Source organism: Raphanus sativus, chromosome 1, assembly GCF_000801105.2.
Source record: "Raphanus sativus cultivar WK10039 chromosome 1, ASM80110v3, whole genome shotgun sequence".
Taxonomy (NCBI): domain Eukaryota; kingdom Viridiplantae; phylum Streptophyta; class Magnoliopsida; order Brassicales; family Brassicaceae; genus Raphanus; species Raphanus sativus.
The window spans coordinates 25,735,313-25,762,587 of record NC_079511.1 but is presented as its reverse complement, the minus strand read 5'-3'; the positions used below and the strand labels follow the sequence as shown (position 1 = coordinate 25,762,587).

The window sequence follows — 27,275 nt, the reverse complement described above, 5'->3', positions numbered from 1 at the left end:
TTAGTTTAGAAGACATTGATCCATGTACAGCATGAAACGCAATACTAGTTACAAGTATATTTTCAATAATCTAGCTTATTTAAATAAACTAATTAATTAATTAAAAAGGACTTTCTTCATTTTTTTTTGAAACACATATTAATAAATTCAAGCAGAAAAGTTAGTTGGAGGTTACAATAATTTCATCAACAACCGAGCTACCAGCAACATTCAAAGCATACTTTGCCAACGCATCAGCTTGGATATTATGCTCACGGCCAATCCAGCGAAAGGAAATAAAATCAAAGGAAGCAGAGAGAGATAGAATGTCTGCAACCACACCATAGAGTTCCGGCCTGCAGTTGCCAGAAGAGAGCGCCTTAATCATTTGAACAGTCGGTTTCGAAGACCACCGTCGTCAGCTTCTCCCTAACGCTCGAGCGAACAGCTTCCAAGAGAGCCAGTCCTTCCGCCACAAGAGCAGAGGATACAAAGGTGGTCCGCTTATGGAAAGGTCGATGGCCAGAAGGAGAGAGGACAACCCATCCCAACCCCGCCATCGTTCCAGTTGGGGACCACGCAGCATCTGATCGAACCACCGTAAAGCCTGGAGGCGGCTGAATCTGGTTCAGAGACTTCATTTGTTTCTGCACAGGTTCCTTACTCTGTTTTGTTTCCCATTCCCTCGCCATTTGCATAGCCAAGGACAGGGTATCTTCCGGTGAGCAGGAGAACCCTTCAAATACAAACTTGTTGTGAGCCTTCCACAAGTTCCAAAGGATCCAAGAGGCTAGAGATTTAGAGGTAACTCCCGCAGGTGGTAAGCATTGGCTTGAAACGAGAGTCGGCCACAAGCCGACTAAATCTATTGCTCCGCTAATTTCCACTGTCGATACGAAAGGGGCGAGGCGCCAAACCTTCCGGGCATACGGACACTGAAAGAAAAGATGAGTAATAGATTCTGAGGCTCCACACCTTTTACAGCTTGGGTCTACCGGGATATGTCGATCAGTTAAACGTTCTCCCACCGGCAATGCTCCTTTAAGAAGTTTCCATGCAAACGTCTTGATTTTTGGGGCACAATCCAGCTCCCAAACGTTCCTTTTCCAGTTAAAATCTCTTCCTCCCAGGCCTACATCTCCATTCAACATTTTGTCCACTTTTGAATAATATCCTGATTTAGTGGAGTAGACGCCCGTCTTTGTTCCCAGCCATATTAGTTTATCCGGAGCCCCGGTGTTACTAGGCTTTAAGCACTGGATTTTCTCTGCATATTCAGGGACATACTGAAGAATTTTTCCTTCATCCCAGTCACACGTCCCTTGTAGCATCAAATCAGAGACTCGAAGTTGCAGCTGAAGCTCATTTGCTGGACCCATTGGGCGTTCCTGGGTGGTGGCGCTCAGCCAAGGATCTTGCCACACCTGAATAGATTTGCCATCTCCTACAAGCCAGCCTAAGTTTTTAATCAGCAGGTCCCTCCCTAGCAGAACGCTCCGCCAACCGTGAGACATATCAGAAGATCCCGTGGCCAGCAAGATATTTGAGTCAGGGCTGTATTTTCCCAGCAACACTCGGGATAGGAGGCAGTTCGGATTTTGGAGAAGCCTCCAGCCCGTTTTGGCTAGCAACGCTATGTTGAAGGTCTGGAAATCCCGAACCCCCAAGCCTCCGAGGGCTTTAGGTGTCGCCATTGATGACCAAGAAACCCACGCCATTTTCTTCTTGTTCTCGTTATTATCCCACCAGAATCTAGTAACCGCAGATTGTATCTGTTTACACAGAGAGACTGGTAACTCGAAATAAGACATGGAGTACGAGGGGACAGCGGATAATACGCTTTTAAGCATAACCAGTTTCCCGGCTGACGACAGAAACTTATTAGACCATCCCCGAGCTTTTTGTTTGATTCGGTCCACAATAGAGGCAAACACATCTCGCTTACGTCGCCCAAACTGTTCGGGGAGACCTAAATATATGCCCGTACCACCCTCTTTTTGGATCTGCAGCTCCTCTTTCACCATCAACTTAATTGCTTCCGGCGTCCGCCGAGAAAAGGTAATTGCCGATTTGTCTTTGTTTATAGTCTGACCCGAGGCTTCTTCATATTTGCTCAAGATATCTCGTAGCGCTACGCAGTTTCCTCTGTTAGAATCGAGGAAGAACATAGTATCATCCGCAAAAAGAAGGTGGTTAACCCGAGGGCTTGCCCTCGCCACCCGCAGCCCTTGGAGAGAGCCATCTTCTTGCGCCCTGTTACATAATCCCGAGAGAACCTCGCTACACAAAATGAATATGTAGGGAGAAAGAGGGTCTCCTTGACGGATTCCTCTACTCGGTACTACCTTCCCTCTAGGCAAGCCGTTAATGAGGAAGGAGTATGTAACTGAAGAGATACATTGCATAATGCAGTCTACGAGCTTTTGGTGGAATCCCAACCGAAGCAACACTAGGGATATAAAGTCCCACTCAAGACGATCATACGCCTTGCTCATATCCGTCTTAACCGCCATAGCACACCGCTGCTCCGCTTTTGACGTCTTGAGGTAATGGAGGACCTCGAGGGTTATTAGCACATTATCTTCTATCGCTCGGCCCGGGACAAATGCCGATTGGTTCTCGGAGATAAGTTTATCTAGCAGGGGCTGAATGCGCTTCGTAATGAGTTTGGAGTAGATCTTGTAGTACACATTACACAGCGCAATAGGACGTTAGTCCGAGACTTTTTGCGGATTAGTAATCTTGGGAATAAGCCGGATGTGCGTGTCGTTGGTACTGTCCGGTAACTTCTGGCCGTTAAAGAATCCCTGCACCTCTCTCACAATATCTGGTCCGATGGTAGTCCAGTGGGTGTGGAAAAACCCGGCCGAGAATCCATCCGGTCCGGGGGCCTTATCCGCGTTGATCGAAAAACAAGCTTCTCGCACTTCCTCTGCTGACGGAGTAGCAGTGAGAATCTCATTCTCTGCTTCAGAAACTATCGGCCTCAAAGCTTGTCTTACTGTGTCGCTTCTTTCACCCGGGCTGCTGGTAAATAGTTTCTGGAAATATGCATCGATCACCTGCACAATCTCATCTTCTTTGTAGTACATTGCTCCCTCTTCCCCTTCAATAACTGAGAAGGCGTTTGCTCGTTTCCTGGACTTTGTGATGGCGTGGAAGAACCCGGTGTTCCTGTCGCCTAGTTTGAGCCAGAGAAGACGACTCCGCTGTCTCCAAAACTCTTCCTCAGCTAAGTATGCAGCATTTAATTTTGCAGAGATATCCTGGATCAGCACTGCATCATTCACAGGGTTCGCGAGAGCCTTATCCAGCTCGCGGGTCTTCTCCTCAATAATTTTATGGCTGTTTCTTTGTTGCATTTTATTCGAAGCAGACAAGTGTCTTTCTGTAGAGTATTTAGAGGGGTTCCCATCGTGTGATCGTCGGGGAAACTCCTCGCGCCGGTGTGTAGATAGCTCTCTGTAGTTTGATGGCGGGTGTGTTTCAAAGTTCCGACGCGCAGTGCCAATAGCTCGAGTCCCTTGCTTCCTTTGTGCATCTTCTTGCACAGCCAGGAGAGCTTTCTTTTGATGTTTTGCTTCCAAGCAGTCTCTTACCTCATGGTCTAATCTGTGGCAAACAGCACAATGTTTTTCTAGTCTCTCGTAGACCAGAGTGGCAGAGACTTCATCTCCATTAGCATATTCTATAACAGAATGCTTGATAAGAGGTAATCTTCCATTAATATGAACCCTCATACGAACAGTGGTGGTATTAATCTCTGATGTCTCAATCGTGCCTATATCTTCTCCTAGAGTTTGTATGGTACCTTCAGTCCATAGGTGAACTGGGATACCCTGCACTTTGATCCAAAAACGAATCATTGAATGGAAATCAGGGGCAACAGTAGGCTCCCATCTCTGAAGAATAACCATCCATCGGGCGAAATAATATGGTTGTTTCTCCAGAACCGTGAGCAAGTCTGATTCCAACTCGAACTGGAATTGGAACATCCCGAGGCCAAGATCAGATCCAACCGGGGGAATGTCCGCCTTCCAATGATCGGTGAAGAAGGGTATAAGAGACCCAACCTTCTGCATTGAGGGGTTTGTTACCCTACCAATAATCTTCAAAAGAGTGTTGTTCTTTTACGGAGGCTAGATCCGGTTCTGCCACACGGATTCTGGCTTTGCGAGGTGCCGGTCGGTGCTCCAGAGCCACCGCCTTACCTTTTTTCAGCTGATGAAATTCTTCTTTGCATCCTTGAGTTGAGTACAAGAGCTCAAGTGACAGCAGTATGGATTCGTGAGTACTTGCAGAGAAGGCAACCGCCTTAAAAATATTTTCTTGCAGAGTACAGTCGATTAGAGTCTCAGAGAAACAGATCGGAAGAAGGTAAAGCTTCTCTGTTAGATTGGAACTAGGTCGGAAATCCAGTAACCACTGGTTTAAAACAGGGAGACCCCACTCAAGAACAGAGTTGGAGCTCAAAATCGGTTCCTCTCCATCGAGCTCCTCCAGACTTCATGAGTTGGTCGCTTCATCATCTTCATCTCCTCTTCCGGCGGTGCTGCTGCGGCGGAAGCGGTCCCTCCGACTCGGGTCGGGGGAAGAACCCGGCGGATTTAGGCGTAGAACAGGGGATGAACCAGGGGATAAAGACAAAAGTGGAGAATAATTTGAAAAGTTATCCAGAAAGCAGGGAAGGAATGTCCCAAACAGGAAAGAAAACACTGGACAAAGCGAAGGATCCCACTTGCTAAAAGTTAAACACCTTTCTCGCGAAAAGTGCCTGAGAGTTTCATCCACTCTAGTTATCAAATTTTTGGCAAAAACTATAAGGACTTTCTTCATTATAACACGTTTTTCAGGATCTTATTCTTGTGTGATTCCAAGAGCTTAAGGAATCATGTTTCTGATTCCAAGAGTGAGAACACCAGTGATTCCATGCAATAGATCTAAGATTATCTATGACGACCAATCGTAACAAGGAAGAGGACAGAGCTTCGGCGATCGATGAATAAGTGTATTCTAGGTTTACATCGATCAATCGATGGTCTTGAGATACTCCTTACTTAGTATTACTTAGCAATGATTTTGTTTGAATCTATGATAGTTTTGGTATAGTTTAGGGAATCGTTGTATGAATGTAGGATTCTCCTTCTAATCCCCATGACTCGCAGTGAAGATTGTGTTCATGCGTCATCTGTTTCTTCATTTGACTGATCGATAAAAACTCATGAAATCAATTATGAATTTATAAAAAAATAGAAAACTTTATCTATTTGTTTCTCCATGTGACTGATCGTTTAAGGTCCTTTTTAATTACTAATAAAAATATTTTGGATTGTTCGAAGGAGCGGAGTTTAGAAAACAAGGTTTTCCCCATCACTTTGGATAATGCTACTAATAATACTCATATGTAAAAACATCTAAAACATTATCTTCATTTGATTAGTAGGAATAGATCGATGTGTCAAAGAAAATGTTTACATGTGATGTGATGTGCTCATATCTTTGATCTTATAATGAAAGAATGATTATAATTAGATAATGATCATCTTGAGAATATTCGAAACAGTGTGAAATTTGTGAAAACCTCTGAATCAAGTAAAAACCTCATTATCAAAAAAAAAAAAAAAAGTAAAAACTTCATTTGCAACATATGTTGAGAGTGCAGGGAATAAAAGTGGATTCAGATTATCTTTAGATGTACTCATTTGTTGAAACTTAGACTTATGAGATGTTTGTTATAAATATTAAATTATGTAAAGAATTTGGTAATTTTAAAACGTGTGAAATGAGATATAACACATTGACATCAAAAGATAAAATATGATCGTGGACAAAAAAATTTGTGATTTTTTAAGCCTTTTAGAACCATCACTACATATTTTCATATGTGAAGTATCATACAACTAATATTTACTTCATAGAAGTGTGGAACATAAGGATATATGCAAATGTGATGATGAAGATGTGGAATTATTTGCTAAGAGATTGAAAGTTTATAAAGTATGGAGATGAGAATAGTATCATTTAGCAATGTGTGATATTTTAGATCCAAGGTTCAAGACTCAAATACTCAAACCATCTTATGATAAGCTAGATCTCAGTACTTCGTATAAAAAAATTGAAGTCGATGTAAATAATTGAAGTTGCTCTAAAAATAATATACAAGCTAGCATTAGACGAGTTCTTCTTCTAATTATTCAGAAACACCATGGTGATTTAGCATGTCTAACATGTGATTTTCTCAGATTTCCAATTACTGCAGTTGCATCAGAGTCCGCTTTTAATATTGGAGGTCAAATGTTGACTCCATATCAAAACCGTCTTATTCCAAAAGAATATGCAAGCATTACTTTTCGTTATTAAATGGTTGTGTGGTTATGAAAAATAAAGGCAAAATATTAATTTTCACTTGAAAGGATTATGTTATATATTTGACTAATTTAAATTTTAAATTTTAGGTGATGTTGAAGCTTATGTCGATGATAAAGTTGGGGAAGGTAAAAATGTTGCAAGTGGTTCAAGAGTATGAGATTCAAGTTTCTAGTATATTATGTGTTATAATTGTTATTTTATATTTTTGCATTGTATTAAACCCAATTTTATTTTTATTTATTTATTTTGAGTTATGACTTATGATAAATTAAGAAATCTTTATTTTGTCACTTTAGTGATTTCTCACGTCAATTTAGTAATATGTCCTTTTAAATTTTATTGATTTACTATAATCGTAATTTTAAAATTAATGTATAAATATTATAATTATCTTTTTAATGGCATATCAAATTCATAATTTAATTATGTATACAAAAAGATATTAAAATTTTAAGTATTCTCTGTAAAACATTTAAAATGGTTTACTTCTTCTTGTCTTGATTAATGACTCACCTCTTAAAGATTGTTTTCAGTTATATAAGTTTATTTCTTCTTATATTCAGATTTGATATGCAGTCGCAGAGCCGTCTTTTAGCACGTGCAAATGGAGCGGTCGAACAGGGTCTAAAATTTTAGAGGGTCCATAATTTTTGTTTGTTTTACTAATATTTATAAATTTAAAATCATATTATTATAAAAGTTCAAAATGACTATTATTTGAATTTAGTTTTCGTATTTATAACCAATAAATGTAAATTATAATTTTTTATTTTGTTTATATAACCAACTAAAGAGGCAATAAATTAGGAAGTAACTAGTATTTATATCAATTATATATTTTGGAAAGTAATAAATAGTTGTTGATGTGTGTGAATATTCAATGGTAGTATAGAAAGTTAATATTATAGCTAATTGATTATGTTTAGGAAACAATTATCAATTAGTGATTACAAATACCGCGAAAAAATATATTTTATAATTTTTAATTAAAAATAGTAAGCACAAAGAAAATAAAGCTAGCATATAGCTTGTGTTGAAAAAAAAAGTGACTTGTCCAATCAAGAGTATATAGCTTAATATCCAGATTTTGTTAATCTATTATATTTATAGATTATGATTTTTGATTGCGGATATAATAAACTTAAAAAAACTGAAAAAGTTAGAAGAATGGTCAAATTTGATGATTTGATCGATGATTTTGCATTGAAAATGTTAAATAATCAAGTTTAATAATTTGATCAATGATTTTGCATTAAAAATTAGAAAATTAATGTTATTTAGATTTTAATTAATTAAATTGATGTATTTATTTTATATTATAATGATATTTTGTAAAAAAAATTAAAATTATTTCAGATTGTGAAAAGAGGTCTTTGTTTTTTGAACAGGATCTGTCAAAAGTTCGAGACGGCCTTGTGCAGTCGATAAGTGTGTTCTTGAAGGAATTAATTAAGAGCATCTAGTTGGTATAGTATTTTAGGAATGTGTGGTTAAACATTTAGTTCCAAGAGAAAAGAGGTGAATAGACAGTGCCGGCTAATAAGGAGGACAAACAATGCGACCGCCCCGGATCTAAGCCCGAGTCCCCCATATATTAACAATTAAGGGGTCTAATCTTTTTTATAATTACATATATATTTTTAAAAGTACTTATAAATAAAATTAAAAGGGATCCAAAATACTTTTATATGTATATACTTTTGTTTTCATCAAAAAATAAACAAAATATTACAGCCTAAATTTTAAAAACAAAAAAAATATTAAAAATATTAAATAAAAACAAATTTTAGAGGGTTAATTTTTTTTGTCCTAAGGCCCTTAAGCCAGCCCTTTGGATAGATTCTTGATTTGGATCTCAGTATCTTTCATGAGTAAGCTTCATGAGACTAGAATCTCTCATATGTCCTCTGTTGTCTGGAAGTTTAAAGATTCTGCTTATTTGGAGAACCAATGACACTCTCTGAACACACACCACTTCGGTAATGTTGCCTTTGTCTTCTTGCAGAGAATTGAATCATTATTTCAGAGTGAAAACAGGATTAGTATGTAATAAACGTATCCAAAAGAAGACATACTTGATGCTAAATAAACTCATGCTGTTTGCTCAGACACAAAAGCATAGTTAAGTAAAACTGCCACACAAAAGCCATGATGGTTATATAAAATAGTCTACCAGCAACAAAACTAAAAAAAAATGAAACCAAATAAATCTCAAGCAAGAAGGAAAAAAATGAATAGAACCGATGATGTTGAAAAGATTGAATTTTTAATGCCTGAAAAAAACCTGTCCTAGTCCACAAAATACACAATATGAACTAGTAGTATAATAATACTAAAGGGAAAATAATATATGAAACTTGTGCTGAGTACACTTCTAGATGAGGGCATGCTGGAGTCAGAACCTGACCACAATGCGACACAAGCTAGACCTTGAACATGAAGTAATCCCCAAGATTTTTTTTTTTTTTTTTTTGAATAAATGTTAAATTTTTATTCATCAAAAAAACTTTGGTACAAACTAATGCATACTGATTTGCTTGTGTAACAAGCGAAAAAAGAGAGACAAACAAACTCAAATAGAAAACAACCAACCCTTCTCTTCACCAATGCTTTCCCATCCCTCTCAAATGTGACCATAAGGAACAAGTCAAATTTGGAAGTGCTAAGAGATTCTCTTCATTAAAACCCACATTAGAGAAAACTCAATTGGGACAAAACTCTAATGGGGGAAAAGAGTAAGAATCTCTTAGCAAGGGGACAAGTCAGCAACTCCACAACCTACATCAAACTGAAAACCCAACTACAAACTCCAAAGAGAACCAAGCTCAGCCACGAATGCTAAACCACGACTGAATGGAATCCTGCATCCCCTTCACTCCCTTCTATCTCAATAAGCTCAATTTATTTCTAATTCCCTTATCAACCAGCTTCTTTAACACAGTCACCGGAGTCAATCTTTCTCCATGTTTGACTCTGTTTCTTTCGCGCCATAAAGAGTACACGGCAGCATGAAAAGCATAACGAAAGCAGAATCTCTTTCTTCTCTCCATTGCTCCAGCAGTAGCAATACTCACTATCATCCCACAACTCTTTTCTCTGCTCCACCTGATTACGCGCATAAACAAAAGTGCAAAAAAACTCTTCCTCCTTCTCAACACCAACTGAACAAGTGATCAACTTATCTGACTTCTAAACTGGTGTCATACAAACAGAATCCCTCCAAAGAACCCAAATCCTACCTCCCAGACTGCAATCATAATTATTCATCATGACCAATCCTTAAACACCTCCTGCATAATTCTCTCTGACTTTTTTCCTTTGACTCTTGTCTCAAGTAAACAACCAAACTTCATATCTTTATTTCCTATCCACTGCTTCACTACTGAATGCTTTAAAGACTTGTTAAATCCTCTCACATTCCAAAAGAAGCCCGCCATATCAATTTTTTTTCCGAGAAGGCCTTGTGCTCTTTGGATTTGCATCCTGAGCTTTACCCCTCGTACTCTTCTTGCCCCTTTCTTCGCCCCCACTTTATTCTTCTCTTTGGTATGTTGCTTTAATATGTCATCTTCCAACTGATCACCTTCGAATTCGCTACCTTCCTCCTTTGCATCCAACTTCTCTTCTTCATTATTCTCTGGATCATCCTCAATAAATTGAGATTAATCCCTAAGATTGATCCAGTAGTAGTTGAGAACAGTTTCATTTTTTTTTGAACAACTGTTTCTTGAAAAAAAGGCAAACGGTTTATAAAAATTAACAAAGAGGAACTACATAACTATTGTTTTGGGCGAGAGATTAAAACAAGGATAACAGAAAAGTAGAGATGAAAACACACACAAACAAACTAATTCCACCAACTCTCGAATTAAACGTTCTTGCGAATGCGACGAACACGCCTTGGCCTTTCTTGACACAAAGAGTTTTTCCTATCATATTCAAGGATCCTCACCACAATAGTAACATAAGCAGGCGCATTCTTGGCAAGGTTGTTGCTTCTGTCAAAGACTGGTTCTACTTTATTGAAGTATTCTTGAGCCACATCTATGCCTTTAGTCTGACAAATGAGACCAACGTAAACAGCAAGCTCCCAAGGAGAAAATTCCATCTTCTTCTTTTTATCCATCCACTCAAAGATCTATCAACAACACACATAATAACCAAAATAAAAATCAAATCAAATCTCAAGCAAAGAATTAATTGAAAAAAAACACTATGAATTCAATGACAGAACCTCGTAGGCATGTTCAAATTTGCCATCCTTTTTAAGCTGTTTAGCCCATTTGACGAGATCTTCTTTGGTAACAGAAACACCCTTCTTCTCTTCCTCCCTTGTGATGAAATCTAAGGTCTCACCGACAAAAGGCTGCAGCTTCCCGAAAATACAGCTCTTCTCAGCAACAGCAGGAGAAGTCATAATAAACGCAGGAGTAGTGATCTGCCTGTTGGGGTTCTCAGCAGCATAAGAAGAAGAAGAAGAAAACGGAACCACCACCATTCTCGTCTCTCTCTTCCATAGATGGATCAGATAACCTGTTGCAATACGACGTCTCAAATTAAACATTTTCCACTAAACCCTAATTTTCGACAAACCCTATCTTCTATATTTATATTTATCTCTTAGTTTGGGTTTTTTCCTAACAGCCTTGGTCCAAAGGAAAAAAGAAGTGTGGTTGAAGGGATTCGAGCCCCTGTCTCCACAGCCACAACGTGGGATTCTAACCACTAAACTACAGCCACTTTGTTGATAAGCTTTCTCGCTCTTTATATTATATAAACATATTAAGAAATTAAACAATGTAGGAGCCACCAGCATGCTATATATATCATGTTCTCAGAGTGTGTTTTGTTTGGGGATAGAACAGTTCAGAAACGTTGATTTCGTGATCTTATTGTCCTTGTTTATATTGCATTTTCGAAATCTCATGCATTTTCTATCAATCAGTGGAATTAATTTGTCTTCAACCTCCTACTTTTTACTCCTAAACAATATGGAACTAAATACGCAGCTCTTTATTAGTAAAGTTCATACCAACACTCTACAAAAGTTTTTGGCCAAGAAAGACCAACCTGTGATGAACTAAGTCTACGCTCTTGGAGGGTATCTTATTGGTAAATTCATCACTCTTTACATCTTAAGCAGTTTTTCTTCCCATATACATTCGTTAGTGTTTTGATTAATTGATATGTCTCTAGCTTGAAGCTTTTGTTTCCTCATATAGTATTTGTGATATTGTCACTTGCCTCTTGTCAGGGAATCCTTGTGCTTTTTCATTTTTGCTAAGAAATTCTTCTGCTTATTATCTTGATAAGTGGACTGTGTTGTATGGGGGACATCGACACACACTGACTTAGATTCGAGACTCCTCAAGAGCAGTCACATCTTTGCCCTTTCAAATGGGGATTGTTACATTCATTACTCGAAGAAGTGTGCATGTGATTATAAAAAAAAACTTTTTTTATTATATCATATTCACTTATTTGTATGTTTTTGTCTTCATCGAAAAGGTTTGTAAGCACTTGTGATAATTGAGAACGTTGACGAAAAATAACAGGTTTTGAAGCCTAGTGTGTGTTTTTTTTTTCTTAATTTACTTTTACCGTTACTGTTTGGTCATCCATCTTATATCATGCACATGGATACACAAATGATGGACCCGAAGAGAAGTGTATATATTTTCATTCCTTAAGATTCTTTAATCGAGGTGTTAAAGAATCCTGAGGAAGGGACAAAACTACATACATTCACAACAGAGATGTTTGGTACGACAAGAAGATGGTTTCAACCTAGCTACTTATTCATTTGGAGGATGACAATCTAACTAATGTGCTGATGCAATCGCTAATTAAGCTATATCCTTTTGTATGTACCATCTTAGCTTGGATAATACTCATATGGCTAAAGCCAATCGTAGACATACATGGATTAACAAACTCTTTGTATTAGATATTATTATTATGGGGTTTTCATTAACATCATGGTCTGTCGAGTTAAGAAACAAAAAAAAAATCATCAAAACAATAAGAACAGAAAGATATTTGTCAATGTCAACTTCTGGAGAGTAGGCCTATGGATCGAGAACCTTCATGCACATCGGCACGTCCCTAACCTTTTTTTTTCTTAATGAAATATATCCCTTTAATAGAAACATTGTAATAAATACATTCACACTAAACTTGACATATGTCATATGTAGAAGCATTGTAATAAATACGTTCACATTAAAATTGACACATGTCACGTTCAGAGAGCTTTTCAGCCAAACTCTATATAAATGTGTTCACCTATTTAATTTTCATTTTTAATATAAAACTCACATGCATGATTCCAACAAAACTCATTTTATCCAATTTTTTCCGAATCAAAATAAATATCGAATCGAAAGCAAAATTATTTTTATTGTTTACAGATAGAGCTAGGTAAAGTATTCATAAATTTTGATTCGATTTGTTATTCGTTTTTATTCAAACAAAAAATCAAGATATTTGTATATCTACGAAGCAAATCAAAATACTAAAATGCAATATACATAAAAAAGAAGCAAATCACAAATACCAATATTTATAGGAACGAATATCCAATTTGATCCGTTATTTGCATATATTTAAAGAATTATATAAGTTATATATTATAGTTTATATAAATTTTACAATATTTTTATTTTTAAATAATTTCATTTTAAGAATTTTTATTTTTTATGTGTTATTTTGAAAAAATATCATTTAATTTTAGTTAACAGTATCTTTATGTATTTTCAACCATCTTTATATACTTTACATACATATACATTTGCATATTAACGTTAGCACATGAGATTATGTATTTACCACAACAGAAATATTTTTTTTTTGAAGTTGAAATATTTTCTTAATGCTTTTTTCAGTATCGACCAAATTGAAGTAAAATGATTTGTATAAATAATATTTGTTTTTTTTAACTATTATCTGTTTAGAAACTATAATATGGAACTATTGGTTCGATGTCACAGCTATCTAAGATTCATAACATTGAAAACGAATAAATAATTGTAACTTTTGATTATCACAAGAAAAAACTAACAACATCAAACATTTTAACCTAACAAACCAAATAAATATTGATTTAAAATGAAAGTCATGATTAAAAACCAACCTAAAACTAAACTGATATCCAGATTAATGTTTTTTTTAAATAACAAAATTAATAATCACATTCCGCGCAAGGCGCAGGTTATCACCTAATATACATACTATTTTTAAACCAGTGGTGGAGCTAGACCAAACTTTTATGGTGGGAGGGGGGGGACATACTATACTATAAAAACTATAAGTAATAGTTGATCAAAAAAACTATAAATAATATTGTTACCAACAGTAATAAAATAAAATAAAATGGGATCGCAACTGATAGAAATTATAAAAAAAAAATGAAATAAAAATAATAAAAACAGAGAAAATATATGAAAAGGGGTGACATAATATCGGAACATAAATTCATAGAGAACATTAGAAGAATTTTTTCATTTAAACTACGGAAATTTTCTAATAAAAAATGAAAATAAAATTTGTCTTTTTTTTTTAAATTGGCTCAAAGTTGCATATACTACAATTCTATAAAAGAGGTACCAGCAGATTTTGATGTATAGTTCATTGTTCAAATTTTCACTATTCATTTCTTTTTATTTGTATAAATGGAAATAGTTCTTCACAATTATGTATAGTTGACTGAGATAGTGGTGAAATATCATATATTGCATGGTTTAGCTCTCATCAAAATAGACCCGGAGCTTCTTGACAAGAGTTGTTATTCTTGGCCACAATTTGACATCTCAAATCAAGTTCGCCAAGGAGATTTGGTATGTGCTATGAGATCTTCTTTGCTCTGATAACATTTACTATCTATTATTTTCAAATTCATCTATTTCATTACTTTTGTATTTTTTTTATTTTTATTTTGATAGTCCATAGTGTCAAATTAGTGCAAGTCCAAAATATCCATATCTCAAAAATATAATGGTTGTGTGTATTATAGAAGAATTAGTGCTCCCACATATCTAAATATGTTTTCAACACATATGGATAAGATGCTTAAGCCAAAGAGAAAGCTTCTTCGAAGTCCAAAGCTTCTAAATGACCAGAACCCGCATACAGAAAAAGGTATACTTTATCATCTTCACTTATTTGTTTTCAAACTATTTTTGCTTGGTGCCTACTGTAATGCGGATGCTAGAAGAATGAACGTGGCTCTCACAAGACCAAAACTCTCCCTTTGGGTTTTGTGTAACACACAAACTTTGGAAAGAGACATTGGGGTGCTCTTGTGAAAGATGCAAATCATAAGAATTGAGAGTCCATACGACATGCATGAGAAAGATGTTGAGCGTGAGGCACATTCTGATAAGAAAAAGAGGAAGAAATCTGGTGTGGCATCAGAGAGAATGTCCAAGCAAAAAGCCAAAGAGGAAACTTCTTAATGACGCCACTTCCATATTACACTCAAGAGATGTCGAGCGAGTTTAGCAAGATGGAAAACAAATTCAGCAACAAACTAGGATACCACTCAATCACTTTTTGTGGAGACTAGGATCAATTGTATGATACTTCCTCTAAGCAGCTAAGCCAATGCCACAAGTGCAACAGCACTTCAAAAGGATATTAACTCAACAAGTTTTCATAAAACCCTTCCATGCATGTGAGTTAATATTGTGATTCACGGTGGCTTAATTTCAAAGTTTAACATCAACTACAAAGATCACTCTCCAAGTGTTCTAGTGATAGTCACTTACCTTCAAAGCTCACTCCCCTCCACACCCCCTTATATCCTTCCTTTTATTAAATGAATATCGCAAGGGCAATTAAATTGATGATTAAATGGAATCATTTCTTTCTTGCATCTCAAGTCAAAGCTCTGGTAGGACTTTCTACCCCAAAAGCAACAGGAGAGGTCTCTTGCAACATAATTGTTATCTTATTTATTAATAGGATCATAGTCAATAAAACACCAACGTTGTCCAATAGTATCTCTGCTCTCCATAGCTTTTATATTCGACTCCTTACGGATCGTATTTCTTGATTCATTTGATCTCTCAACACTCTTCTCAGTAACTTGTTGGAAGCTGTTCTTGGAAACTCAGCCACAATCTTCACGAAACGCACCTGCAAATTTTTGCAAAGAAAAAAAATCCATTATTAAGAAGAAGAAAACTCTTTGTACTTCGAATTTGCTGAAACCATCCAAAGCTATTACTTACCTTGAAGAGAGGATTAAGATCTTTTTGAATGGCTCTTGAGAATTTTCTCTTGAGCTCTTCTTCGCTCTGTTTCTTGAACCCTTCTTTCAAGACTGCGAATATGGCCAGTAGCTCTGGACCACCGTTAGGCGGCGTTATGCTGACTGCAGCAGTCTCAGAGAGGCATTCATCGGCTTGATCACACACTCTTTCTATCTCAATAGAACTTGTCTGTGTTATATAAATGCGCAAAAAGAATATTAAAAACTTTGAGAAACAAGATGTATATAACACAACGTAGTTTACCTTGATTCCTCCAAGGTTCATGGTATCATCAGCTCTGCCTTGAACAGTGAAATATCCTCCTACGGTTCTCTTTAAGATGTCACCATGTCTTCTAAGTCGCTGCAGAACACAACAGAGGAAACAGTTTTAAATGATGCTCAGTCTACAATTTGGTTTAGCTGTGAATACACAAGTCCTTTACTAAACTACTCACTGTTTCTTTATACATTGGCATTCCCTTGAAATAAACTTCGTCATGGTCTGCGTTCAGAAGTCTATCCGTGGCCCCAAAGTGCTGCGGGAACAAACCAACTTCTCCAGTACACGGTTGATCATCCGGCTGCACAAAAACAGACTCAAATCAATCTCTGCACAAATCTTAAGAAAACACTCCAAACATGTCATAAAGTATCAGTTTGTTACATATGGGACGCCGTTTTCGTCAAAGATGATGATTCTAGTAGTCATGGAGGGTGTGCTAAACGCTCCAAACGCCTGAGGTTGAAGAGGGCTTCCAATGATGTAGGAAGAAGCGAGTTCTGTACCTCCACAAACTTCGATCACAGGTTTATAATAAGCTTTAGAAGAAAGCCAGAGAACATCATCAACATTGGAAGCTTCCCCTGTAGTGGCGAAATATCTAAAAAAAACACACAACATCTGACTCAAATCTTCTCAGGAAAAAACATAACATATAAGTCACAGGTTTGTTGTTAATTACTTTATCTTTGTCCAGTTAAGGCCTTCCATACAGTTTGTCCTCTTCCAAGTTTTCACCAAGCTTGGAACAGTACCAAGAACCGTTACTCCAGCATCCTGAAGTTAATATCAAAGGACAGTTAAAGTGTGGGGTTTGATCAAATGTTTACAAAAGGAGACAACAAATTGGAGGTGGTGTTTTTTTCCTGAACAAACTTTCCAAAACCGCGGCCGAGGGGAGACCCGTGATAGAGGGCAAGCGTTGTACCGGTCAGAAAGCAAGAAAATATAAGAGTTGGTCCCATCACCCATCCAAGATTCGTAGGCCAACAATATGTGTTACCCACTTTGACATCAAGATGAGCCCATCCATCACAAGCACTACGGATTGGCGAGTGCTGTGTCCAAGGTATAGCTTTCGGTTCACCTAGTTTATAAAAAAAACAAACGAACTGATCAACAGATGCTCTAACCATATCGATTAAATAATAAAAAAAAATTTTACCTGTAGTTCCAGATGAGAAGAGAATATTAATCACAGAGTTGACAGGTAGATAGATGGGGCGATACTTGTTCTCTCCACTGCAAGACAAATCGGAGCCATGTTCTTGTTATATACACTCTTTTAAGTAGAGATGTAAGAAAAACTTACCTCGCTTTGGACAGAAAATCCTTCCACTGTATGTCCTGCTCTCTTAACTGAACGCGCAGTTCAGTCCCTGAAGCTGGGAGGACAATGATCTTTGATGGACCAGCTTCAACCACCCGACTACATAGAAAACGAAGATAGAGAAAGACAAGTTTTCAGTTTAGTTTATGTTGTTGGTTCATGGAGTTTTAAGATTAGCCACCTGTATAAAGGATATCTCCGACCTCCTCTGAGTACATGATCCTGAGAAAAAGAATATGAACAATGAATCATCTTATTATATCCGAAACGGTAAGCTGAATATATAAAGACTTTAACACGAACCTGAGTGAAAATGCCTTTTGCCTTGGAGATTTTCAACCTTGTTGCAATTTCTTTAGCTGCAAAGCTGTCTGCGATGGAGACAACAATACAGCCAGCTAATATGATTGCAAGATAGATAATCACTGCATCGACTGTCATTGTCATATCTATTGCAATCGTGTCACCCTTTGCAAAGCTTCCACTTATCGCATTCGCCACCAACATTACTCGCTGGCGGAGTTCTCTGAATGTCATTCGATTGATAGGAGCATCATCAGAGCCTTCATCTCGCCATACAACAGCCAAACTATCATCTTCCCTTTGGGAATGGCTTGAAGGCATCAGACAACACTCAGCGATGTTGAGAACTGCATCAGGAAGCCATGTCCCTTCAGGTCTTGATTTCTCAAGGATGCACCTCGGAGGAGTGTGATACACAAGTGAAAGCTCATCGATAACGATAGACCAATAAACCTGGGAACAAAAAACCCTTTTAACATTAAGACCAAAGCAGAGCTTTTACAAAGAGTATTTTCTGTTCTTTAATGTTCAACGCAAATGCTTGCTTACATCAGGGTGTTCAACTGAGAATCTCCTGAATAGCTCAAAACTTTCTATAGGATTTTTATATGAAGCACCAAGAAGCCTTGGCCCGTGAATTTCCATTAGCCTTCCTAAGTTTGTGGATTTTGACAGAGATCTAAAACGCAGTCAAAGAAGAAAATAGCCGGACACTCAGCAACTCAGACAAGCAGGTGTGCCTTACAGATAAGTTCCACAAATAAAAATAAAGTTTATTTGACAGAGAGAGAGAGAGAGAGAGGGATCAAGAGACGTACGGAGAAGGGAACCAATAGAGAGGAGGGCCATGGATAGAGGAATCCCAGTTTGAATAGATAGAGTAATAGAGAAGCTGGTGCAGAGGATGAGGATGCCATGGCTTGAGTACACTCTCATCCACCAAAGCCTTCCACTGAACTATTGGGTCAATAGCTCTTGAAATCACATCTTTTACCACTTTCTGAAACCCCTTGGCCTCTTCCAAACTCAATCCAGCTTTCACATAATCCTCGCTACTCAGTTCTCTTATGTTCTTCAACATGTTTTTCTTTTATCTTTTCCATACAAATCATCGCCTTTTAATACTTAGGAGCTGGTGGTAGGTAGATCTCGTGGACAAGATAACTCCCAACTGCCAAAATATGAGAAAGACTCTTTTTTTGTTTTCTTCCCTAAAAAACAAAAAAGGGTCTAAATCTAGACTTTGTGAATGAAACCAAACTACTCAAGATTCGGACCATAGTCTTTGTCTCTGCTGAGAAACAAAATCTACTCATCTTGGCCCTTTCCCACTGAACACGGCTCTAAGAATTGATCTCTACAATTTAACCCCCAAAATAAATAATTTAGAATGTTAAAAGAACGAAAATACAAATACAGATAGTTTGTATATGTTCCCTTTGGTCAAAACTCGAGTACGAGACTCTCTCTCTCTTCTCACCGTTCTCTCTCTCTGGATCTTTCACGGGAGAAGAAGAGATGAGATGTCTCATCTTTTGGTTGTAAATATTTCGATCTTAGGATCGATTTTGACTTTCGCATGGCGAATTCTCTTTTCGCTTAGGCGAATTCTCTTTTCGCTTAGGCGATTTGTAGTTTCCGTTTGCGGAATTTTGTTGTGTTTTTCTTTTCAAATCAAACTGAAGCTTTTCATCACTCTTAATCATTTATTTTCGGTTTTGATTTGATTTTAATAAAGTCTTAATGCTTCTACTCTCTTTCTTCATCTTAAATCCCGACTGCTTTTTTGAGGTCCTATCCTTATTATCGGTTATGCTTGATCTCTATCTTCAGAAGATGTCAATCTTTGCTTGTAAAAATTTAAGCAAAGTATTCTAATAAGATAAAGAATCGAGTTTTGCATGTTTGTCTTCATCGTTTGGTCCAGTTTAAGAAAAGTTGAAGCTTGCTTTCTGTAAGTGTTTCGACGATGGCTGAACGCAATTGATTGAAACTTCTTGATGAATCCACATCCGGTGTAAGTGATGAAGATCTCTGGAGGCAGAGGCGTATAAGGGAGTGAGGCAAGCAAATGGAATCAAAATTAGAGTTGATCTTCTGAGTTTGGAAATGATTTGGCCATCGGAGCTGGCGGCGGATCCGGCAAAGAAGCGACTCAGAGCCCCGGCGTAACACGTAGCTCTCACCTTGTTTTGGTAATTGACACGTGGTGGACAGATGGTTTGTATCTGGTCATCCTTATCTTTAGAGTTTGGTTTGCGGGTGGGCTTATCAAATGTATTGGGTTTTTAATTTTGATTTCCATTTGTAATCACGTTTAGCCCATGGGCTTAATACAATGGTTGACAAAAAAAAAAAAGTCAAAACTCGAGTATTTTGCATATATAGACATTTTTTCTTTGGCCCTTACATTGAGACCAGGTTCGGTGAAGATAATCAGTAGGCGTGGGCATTCGGGGTCCCAATCGGGTTTCAGTTTTATCTAACTGGGTTTCGGTTTTTTGGATTTATCAAAATCAGCCCATTCGGATTATTTAAAAGTTCGGTTCGGGACCGGTTCGGATTCTATCGGGTTCGGGTCGGGTTAGTAAATCTTCAAAGAACCGGTACAATCCAATGTACTTTCGGGTTCGGGTCCCAATCGGTTTTTTGGTTTAAAAATATCTGATTTATATCTACTTTGTAACCAAAACATAAGTAAAATTGGTTTGTTTTGGTTTCGAATACCTAATTTGTACCTTTTTGTAACCAAAACATAAATAAAATCGATTTAAAAATAAGAAAGGAGCATCAACCATGATCATTCAAAATCAAACGAAAGAAAAATCATAAAACGAAAACTACGACCTCATGAAATGAGAAACATTTTTTACTGAAAACAAATCTAAATCTAAATCTAAATATTTCAAAATTCAACGGCCACCTTTAATCATCAATTTTCATGTATTAGAACCACCAACCTTTATGTAATAGAAAATATTTCAGATGTTCAATATATCTTAATGTATTTTGAATACATATTATGAATTGAGATTATGTTTGGTATAGATTTTTTTGAGGTTTTGAACGTTTCGGGTTCTTTCGGATATCCATTTAGATTCGGGTTCGGTTCGGGTAATATCCATAACCCGAAATACCAAAAAACAAGATCCATTCGTATTTTTTTCAGGTTCGGATCGGTTCGGATTCATTTTTATAAGATCGGATTCGGTTCGGATTTTCGGGTTCGGTTTATTTGCCCAGCCCTAATAATCAGTCTGATGGCTTTGTAGAACGTTTGTAATAGCAAGTGTTCGACTCCAACTATCTCTTAGAAGGTTCGGACTTAGATTCCGCTGCAGCATCAACATCGCTATGGTAGACACTCCTCCAAAATCTAACCATCTAAACCGAATCTAACCGTCTAAACTGAGATTCCAGTTGGAACTGAGCCAGCAGCCAAGAGTTTTCGTTAGATACATTCTCCACGTAGTACAAAAATACCAAGCAAGATTCTGATTCAAACCAACATATTGTACAAATGCTCAAACGTTGCAACTTTCGATATAACTCATAAAGACTTAATCTTAAAAGAGGACACAGTTACACTAACAGGTTCTCATAAGACTCCATGGATCACAAAGCATTAAAGCCAAGGTTCGATCCTACATAGATGATAGATCTCATCTTTTCAAATCATCACAAATGTCTTAAGCTACGAAAAAGAGAGACAACCATAACACAGAGATGGATATCCAAAGAGTGAAGACAATCAATCACGGGCTTGGTGAACGGTCTTCGTATTGCTCCCCACGCGGTGGGCTGCGGCTTCTGGCCTGTTCAGGTGTGTAGCTCCTGCTTCTCCTGGGGCTTGGACTCCTGTTTCCTCTCGGACTACGGCTTATGCTTCTCCCAGGGCCCGGGCTCCTGTTTCCCCTTGGGCTACGGCTACGGCTAATGCTTCTTCTCGGGCTACGGCTTATGCTTCTTCTTGGGCTAGGGCTTATGCTGCGGCTCTTACCTCTGGCTGGAGTTACACTGCGACCCTTTGAGCCATTGTAGGCGGGTGAGCGCGAGTATGACCTCCCCCTGTCATATCGTTCTTCCCTGGGAGAGATAGACCTGCGACGAATATTGAGATGGTCAGCACAGAAATGGTTACTATCCACACATAGATGTGTAATGGAGTTCAGACAGAACATGTGGAAACCTTGGGTGATGTCTTCGGGGAGGAGAATAATAATCACCACTCCTTGACCGAGATCTACCACGTCGACGGGGAGGAGAACGAGAATACCTAGGGGGGCTACGCCTCCTACGGACACAAAAGATAGGGTTGTTAGGATCTATCTACATAGATGATAAACAGAAAAGTTCAAAAAGAGAAAGGTCTATGCACCTTACTCCACCACGCTCCCTAGCTCTCATTTCAGTAGGTTTCTTCCTGTTCTCTTCCGCAAACACAACAGTCAACTCACGTCCGTGAAGAACATAACCATCCATGTGATATTTCGCCTCAGCAGCATCGGCAGGATCCACAAACTGAACAAAACCAAACCCCCGCGGATTTCTGCATTTGACACAACAGAAGAATCTCAGAATAGGAACCAAACATACAAAAATGAAGACAACGATGCACCACTTTTAGAACAAGCCAGTTGAGGGACAGTTGGCGATATGATCCCCTGCAACAGAAGATATCGCAAGATAAAACATGAAATAAGCAAGCACTTGCCTGCTAACTTCGCAAAGTTTCAGTATAAAGATGTCTTCACGAAGACTTGAATTCATCTTCAAATTGAATACAAACTCAACTTCACTTCAACTCTTACTCTTCACTATCATACAGAACATCTTCATAAGAAGTCTACTTATCTCTTTGATGTCTTCAATTCTTTAAATTCCACTGTTAAACCTCAACAAGCTCAATTATCACACTCATAGTGTGTTCACACACATGGAACATATCAAACATTGTATCCTTATCCTTAAGGGACTAAAAAGGAGTATGAAGCTTCAACAGGTACTAAATTCAATCTGTTTGACACCTTAAACTAATGGCTTAAAACTACAAATGAAGAGCGCATGTTATGAAAAGACGGAGCCTAATTTTACTCTATGAAATCAGCCAGCCTATATTAGAAGATACTCACCAGGCCTTATATATTCATCGTAAAAAAAAGATTCAAGAAAGGTCGTAAAGAGGATGTTAAAAAAATAGAGAACTTATCTAACTAGAACAAGTAAACATAAGTTGTTTAAACGGTAATTAAAGGACTAGTCATGCTCACCCAGTATAATAGTCCCTTGGTAAGTAAATGTCCTTGAGAGGGCCGAACTGCTCAAATGCCCTCCTCAGATCATCTTGCCTGAAGAAAAAAGGGTGAATGTCAAGAGTACAAAGAAGAAGGTTTATTCATGGAAACCAGACATAATAATCAAGATAGCATACATGAAATTTTCACAGAAGATAAAAAGAGAATATCATGCCTATAGCTTAAAAGGGTGTGCAAACAATTAGATAGCTAGGTGAAGGGGAAGATAAGAGAAGTACCTGCAATCATGGCGGAGATTGCGAACCAAAAGACTGGTGGGAAGGTCTCTGCTGCGAGATCCTCCTCCATATCGGCCACCTCTAGGACTTGGGGATCGACCTCTCCTTCCATAACCTCTTGGTGGTGGTGACGGAGTGTAGCTCCTTCCCCTCATTGCCAGCAAGCTTTCAACCTCTCTCTCTCTCTCTGTCAACACTAGCCAGGTCAGAAAATAAACCAAAAAAACGGTTGCTTGCTAAAGAAACAAGACACCACAAACGCAAGAGCAAATAGAGTCTGGGCCATCACAAAAAGACTGGGCCATCACACCTAAATGACTGGGCCATCACAAAAAGATCCATCTTTTGTTACAATTGAAAAACTAAAAAAACGTATCAAAGAGACCAATACTACTAACTAACTGAGATCCCAAACAGTTTCAGATGGGGAGATTAAATTCATGTTTAGTTTCGCCTCCATAAAAGGCGACACCTTTCGTCTACAGTGCGATCAATCCTTAAAATCGAGATATAAAAATACAGACTTTACTACAATTTATCGACGATCAAAGGATCTCTAATCTACTAGGGAGCCGTGTACACGATGAATAGTATATACGGGCGGGGGAGAAAAGACTTACCGGAGAACGAAGGTCGGTGATGATGAACGGCGGCGAGAGAACTTAAAGGAGAAAGCGTTGCTGTCTGTGAGAGAATTAGGGTTATATAAATATACTATTTTACACTTTAGCCCTCGAAACCTTTTAAAATACTGTTTTGAGCCTCAAACTCCCTGTTTTTATAATGTACCCCCTCATAGAGATTTAAATTCCAGTTTCCATAAATTAACTTCCTCAAGTTTATGGGAGTCTAGGTTTAGGTTCATAAATGTTATTTATAAAATAATATATAGAGGATTACATCAATGATATAGATAGCACATTGGTGGGTTTTTCTTCCATCACAGGAAACTATTTGGGTGAGAATCTAAAATCTTAAAACTTAAGGGGGAAAATAGTAAAACCATAGAAGATCATTATTCCGATTCTTCTAGAAAGGTTGTCTCTCTCTCTCTTGTGATTTTTTCTTACATAACAAAGATAGAGAGAGAGAAAGCCTTGGTGGGTTCAATAGATTCTTTCTCTTGTCTTGTCTCTTCAAAGCCACGCCCCGTTGGTAAAGATGGAGGAACAGTTCATACTTAGGGTTCCACAGTCTGTTTCAGAGCGAATCGATCGCCTTTTGAGCGACGAGGCTTCTTCTACTTCCGACGAGATCCCTTTAGATTTGTGCTTTTCAGGTTTGAGAGTTTTGTCTCTCTCTTTTAGCTCCATTAAATTGGGTTTAATCCTCCAAAGTTTCAACCTTTTTTTCTTTCTTTAAAGCTTATGTCTCTCTAATGCGTTCTTGAATGTTCCATAGAGAAACATTCTTGAATCTGTTTCAAGAATTGAACAGCATCTCCTTAGAGGAACTTGATTTGTGTATATTCAATGTTTTATTTTATCTGACAAGCCTGAAAGCCATTCTTGAATCTGGTTTATGGATTTTGAAGTGTGTCTAGAGATCCATTTAAACATTTGTATATATGAATCAAACTTGTTGTTTAATGGGGGTTTGTGTGACTTGTGCAGAGGATGGGAGAAGCGGGACGTTTGTAATTGGAAACGAAGAGTTCCCGGCTTCTCTGCTGGACCTTCCTGCTGTTGTTGAGTCTTTTAAAACTTATGATGACTCTGCACTTGTCAAAACTGCTGACATTGGCCAGGTATAAATCTCAAATTTTTTACTCCCACTTTTGGTCGTTGTGCATTACTACTCAAAATCTGCCTTTTTGATTTGGCTATATGATACACAGATGATCATGGTTAGGGAGCAGGGTGATCCTGCGCCTAATACAGTTGAGTACAGACATGGTCTAACTCCTCCTATGAAGGATGCTCGTAAGAGAAGATTTCGTCGAGAGCCTGATCTTAATGTAAAATTTCCATTTCTCAACACATTGTTGCGCCATTACTTTACTAGATGGTTTCTTAACAATGTCGAAATTGTTGCAGCCGGAGCTTGTACAGCGCGTTGAGAGGGACTTGCTGAACATCTTGAGTGGTAGAACTGTCGAAAACGTAAAATTTGCTTCTTCTTCTTTTTTTTTTCAAGTCTGATGATTGGTTAATTAAATTTGATTTCAATGTAGTTCTTGGTGTGTGTGTTGGTGTGTAGGGAAATGAGCAGCAAGAGGAGACAGTTGCGGAGGTGAATACAAATAAGAAAGTCTCTTCTACTTCTTCACCTGCTGCTACACCTGTTGAAAAGCCGGAAGAAGCTCCTGAGGCAGGGACTAATAATAACAATCATAATACTCCAGCAGAAGTTGAGCAGGAGAGAAGTGAATCAGAAGATTCTGATGATTCTATGTGAAAGGTTGGTTATGAATGTATCACGTTTGAAGAAACGAATGCAGCTATGTTTACCACTTTTATCATTTATTGGTTCGTGGTCAGGAAGAGAAGAGCGTTACGATCTGGTAATTAATAACTTTTATTAGTCCAACTGCTGAACCATCATCTCCATAAGAAAGTACACTTGCAGATTATAAAACCAATTGGTTGCTTAACTAAAGAAACTTGTATGATTATCAAACAAATTTAAAGTAAAACAATAGCAAGAAAGCTCGTTCCCGGCTCAAAGCTCTGTATTCGAACCCAGCATTGTATAATCAGGAACAACATGAGCATGAGTCTGGTTGATGTTTTGAATTCAGATAAGAAACAGTCCTCGGCTATGGGATAATATTGCGGTGAGAGGACAACCCAAGAGCATTGTCTATAATATAAAGCAGGAAGAGCTGTGAAAAGTCGTATTGTGCTTCAAGCCTGACAAAGGAAACTCAACAATGTTGAGGAGAAACCAACCACGTTGAGATTCTAAGAAGATAAGACGAAGCAAAGTAACTCTTGCTAACTGGCTCCAGAATTGTTTCAAGATAGAGACAGAGAATCTTTGAAGGTCAGTATGCTTCAGAACTTGTGTCTCGTCTTAACAGTCAAACAAGAGTAAGAAGAACATAAATGACCATCTCTTGCTGGTGTTGTGAATCTTTGTTAGGAAGGTTATCTATTGTTATAGGTTTTTTTTGGTGGATTTGTTAATCTCAAGTCTTTTGTCTATAATTCGATCATTCTATAAACATTTATATGTATTATATATAGAGTAGGATGATATTTTTTTTATAATTGAACATACGCATTTCTTTTTTAGTTAATTAATATGAAAATTTGAATAATGGATAAGATTGATGTTAATATACTTTATTTACAGTTCATTGTCTAAGCTGATGTTTCACATCATTTCCTATATTTTAATTACATATATGAAGTATGATAAAAAAACAATATTGTTTAGAGGCTTTTGGATTTGTTTTACAAGTTTATATGTTTTCTTCATTAAATCAGCATTTTGTTGTTTCAATTTTTTAATTGTTTTCAATAATATATATTTCAGTTTCTTTAAGCTAATTTGTTATAGTAGGACAAGTTTGGGCTGTGTCATTAACACTGAACCGTAGTCTTAGCGGCTGATCACTCAGTTTTGTAAATCCTCAATGGGGAGCCCAAATATTATTTGCTGAAATTACTTCAATTAAGTATTTTTTGAGCAACCTTCAATTAAGTATAAGTTGTAATAAGTTCCTAAAATAATTTTAAACAGTATGATTAATAAGAAAAAAGCTTACTAACAACTTTAAGAGGAAAATTTAAAAGCTATCTATACTATTAAAGCAGAATTCTATTGTGTTTTTTACTAAAAATACCCTTTTCTTAACAAATATTGCATATTTCATTAAAGGCAATTAAGTAATATTAATAACACATCTATATTGATTCATTTTTTCTTATCCAGCCCACTGCCCACATCAGATCTTTCTTGTGCCGATTAAGAAATCAGCCCACTCCCCTTTTCTTTTTAATCATTCTTAATATTTTGTGTAGTGAACAAAAATTAATCACTTAATTATTATGTTTTTTCTTTTCTTTAACATAATTAAGCATTCATAAAAAATTTTGAATTTTTCATTGAAAAGTATAAATCTTTATTAAAAGTATATAAATTTTTTATTAAAAAAATTAACCACATAAAATTAATTTATCAGAGTTATACCATTCGGGTACGGATCGGTTCTTTCGAGTATCGGGTTTTTTGGGTTTTGAAATTAAATCCCATTCGGGTATTATAAAATTTCGAGTCGGGT

General features: G+C 37.2%; 5 protein-coding genes across 7 annotated transcripts; 1 reads left to right on the top strand and 4 right to left on the bottom strand.

Moving 5' to 3' along the window:
• Positions 1 to 359: 359 nt before the first annotated feature.
• Positions 360 to 2,492, bottom strand: LOC108849897 (uncharacterized). The gene has a single exon (XM_018623505.1). The coding sequence runs from the start codon at positions 2,490 to 2,492 to the stop codon at positions 360 to 362; it is 2,133 nt and encodes a 710-aa protein (XP_018479007.1).
• Positions 2,493 to 10,078: 7,586 nt separating this feature from the next.
• On the bottom strand, positions 10,079 to 10,959 carry LOC108857587 (pentatricopeptide repeat-containing protein At1g02370, mitochondrial-like). The gene is made up of 2 exons (XM_018631587.2): positions 10,583 to 10,959; positions 10,079 to 10,486 (listed from the first exon to the last, which is right to left on the bottom strand). The coding sequence occupies exons 1-2, from the start codon at positions 10,910 to 10,912 to the stop codon at positions 10,217 to 10,219; spliced, it is 600 nt and encodes a 199-aa protein (XP_018487089.2). The 5' UTR covers positions 10,913 to 10,959; the 3' UTR covers positions 10,079 to 10,216.
• Positions 10,960 to 15,276: 4,317 nt separating this feature from the next.
• Positions 15,277 to 19,376, bottom strand: LOC108818735 (probable acyl-activating enzyme 18, peroxisomal). The gene is made up of 13 exons (XM_018592732.2): positions 18,333 to 19,376; positions 18,064 to 18,193; positions 17,515 to 17,967; positions 17,393 to 17,433; positions 17,194 to 17,310; positions 17,047 to 17,123; positions 16,753 to 16,968; positions 16,564 to 16,663; positions 16,266 to 16,482; positions 16,057 to 16,182; positions 15,864 to 15,962; positions 15,579 to 15,788; positions 15,277 to 15,483 (listed from the first exon to the last, which is right to left on the bottom strand). The coding sequence occupies exons 1-13, from the start codon at positions 18,593 to 18,595 to the stop codon at positions 15,367 to 15,369; spliced, it is 2,166 nt and encodes a 721-aa protein (XP_018448234.1). The 5' UTR covers positions 18,596 to 19,376; the 3' UTR covers positions 15,277 to 15,366.
• A 1,684-nt stretch (positions 19,377 to 21,060) lies between these two features.
• On the bottom strand, positions 21,061 to 23,798 carry LOC108808641 (serine/arginine-rich SC35-like splicing factor SCL33). Of its 3 annotated transcripts, none has more exons than XM_018580757.2 (6): positions 23,668 to 23,798; positions 23,048 to 23,234; positions 22,785 to 22,862; positions 21,893 to 22,063; positions 21,704 to 21,808; positions 21,061 to 21,615 (listed from the first exon to the last, which is right to left on the bottom strand). In XM_018580757.2, exons 2-6 carry the CDS (start codon positions 23,200 to 23,202, stop codon positions 21,270 to 21,272), a joined length of 855 nt encoding a protein of 284 aa, XP_018436259.2. In that variant the 5' UTR covers positions 23,203 to 23,234; positions 23,668 to 23,798; the 3' UTR covers positions 21,061 to 21,269. The 3 variants fall into 3 exon arrangements, with proteins under 3 accessions (XP_018436259.2, XP_018436280.1, XP_018436274.1); XM_018580778.2 differs by lacking the exon at positions 23,668 to 23,798 and adding an exon at positions 22,229 to 22,399 and having other exon boundaries at positions 23,048 to 23,110; XM_018580772.2 differs by lacking the exons at positions 23,048 to 23,234; positions 23,668 to 23,798 and adding an exon at positions 22,229 to 22,331 and having other exon boundaries at positions 22,785 to 22,803.
• A 255-nt stretch (positions 23,799 to 24,053) lies between these two features.
• Positions 24,054 to 25,576, top strand: LOC108808633 (transcription initiation factor TFIID subunit 7). The gene is made up of 5 exons (XM_018580750.2): positions 24,054 to 24,326; positions 24,661 to 24,794; positions 24,885 to 25,004; positions 25,084 to 25,149; positions 25,247 to 25,576. Exons 1-5 carry the CDS (start codon positions 24,209 to 24,211, stop codon positions 25,442 to 25,444), a joined length of 636 nt encoding a protein of 211 aa, XP_018436252.1. The 5' UTR covers positions 24,054 to 24,208; the 3' UTR covers positions 25,445 to 25,576.
• Positions 25,577 to 27,275: the final 1,699 nt, after the last annotated feature.

What these genes read in the sequence shown, in the direction of transcription:
- LOC108849897 (XM_018623505.1), bottom strand. Translation starts at nt 2,492, where the DNA reads ATGGCGGTTAAGACGGATATGAGCAAGGCGTATGATCGTCTTGAGTGG.
- LOC108857587 (XM_018631587.2), bottom strand. Translation starts at nt 10,912, where the DNA reads ATGTTTAATTTGAGACGTCGTATTGCAACAGGTTATCTGATCCATCTA. An exon ending in AATTTGAACATGCCTACGAG is followed by an intron (nt 10,487 to 10,582) that starts GTTCTGTCATTG and finishes TGTTGTTGATAG; the next exon opens with ATCTTTGAGTGGATGGATAA.
- LOC108818735 (XM_018592732.2), bottom strand. Translation starts at nt 18,595, where the DNA reads ATGTTGAAGAACATAAGAGAACTGAGTAGCGAGGATTATGTGAAAGCT. An exon ending in CAAAAGGCATTTTCACTCAG is followed by an intron (nt 17,434 to 17,514) that starts GTTCGTGTTAAA and finishes TCTTTTTCTCAG; the next exon opens with GATCATGTACTCAGAGGAGG. An exon ending in TGCCAATGTATAAAGAAACA is followed by an intron (nt 15,963 to 16,056) that starts GTGAGTAGTTTA and finishes TGTGTTCTGCAG; the next exon opens with CGACTTAGAAGACATGGTGA.
- LOC108808641 (XM_018580757.2), bottom strand. Translation starts at nt 23,202, where the DNA reads ATGAGGGGAAGGAGCTACACTCCGTCACCACCACCAAGAGGTTATGGA. An exon ending in CCAAGGGACTATTATACTGG is followed by an intron (nt 22,064 to 22,784) that starts GTGAGCATGACT and finishes TGTCAAATGCAG; the next exon opens with AAATCCGCGGGGGTTTGGTT. An exon ending in CCCCGAAGACATCACCCAAG is followed by an intron (nt 21,616 to 21,703) that starts GTTTCCACATGT and finishes TATTCGTCGCAG; the next exon opens with GTCTATCTCTCCCAGGGAAG.
- LOC108808633 (XM_018580750.2), top strand. Translation starts at nt 24,209, where the DNA reads ATGGAGGAACAGTTCATACTTAGGGTTCCACAGTCTGTTTCAGAGCGA. An exon ending in AAACTGCTGACATTGGCCAG is followed by an intron (nt 24,795 to 24,884) that starts GTATAAATCTCA and finishes TATGATACACAG; the next exon opens with ATGATCATGGTTAGGGAGCA. An exon ending in GTCGAGAGCCTGATCTTAAT is followed by an intron (nt 25,005 to 25,083) that starts GTAAAATTTCCA and finishes AAATTGTTGCAG; the next exon opens with CCGGAGCTTGTACAGCGCGT.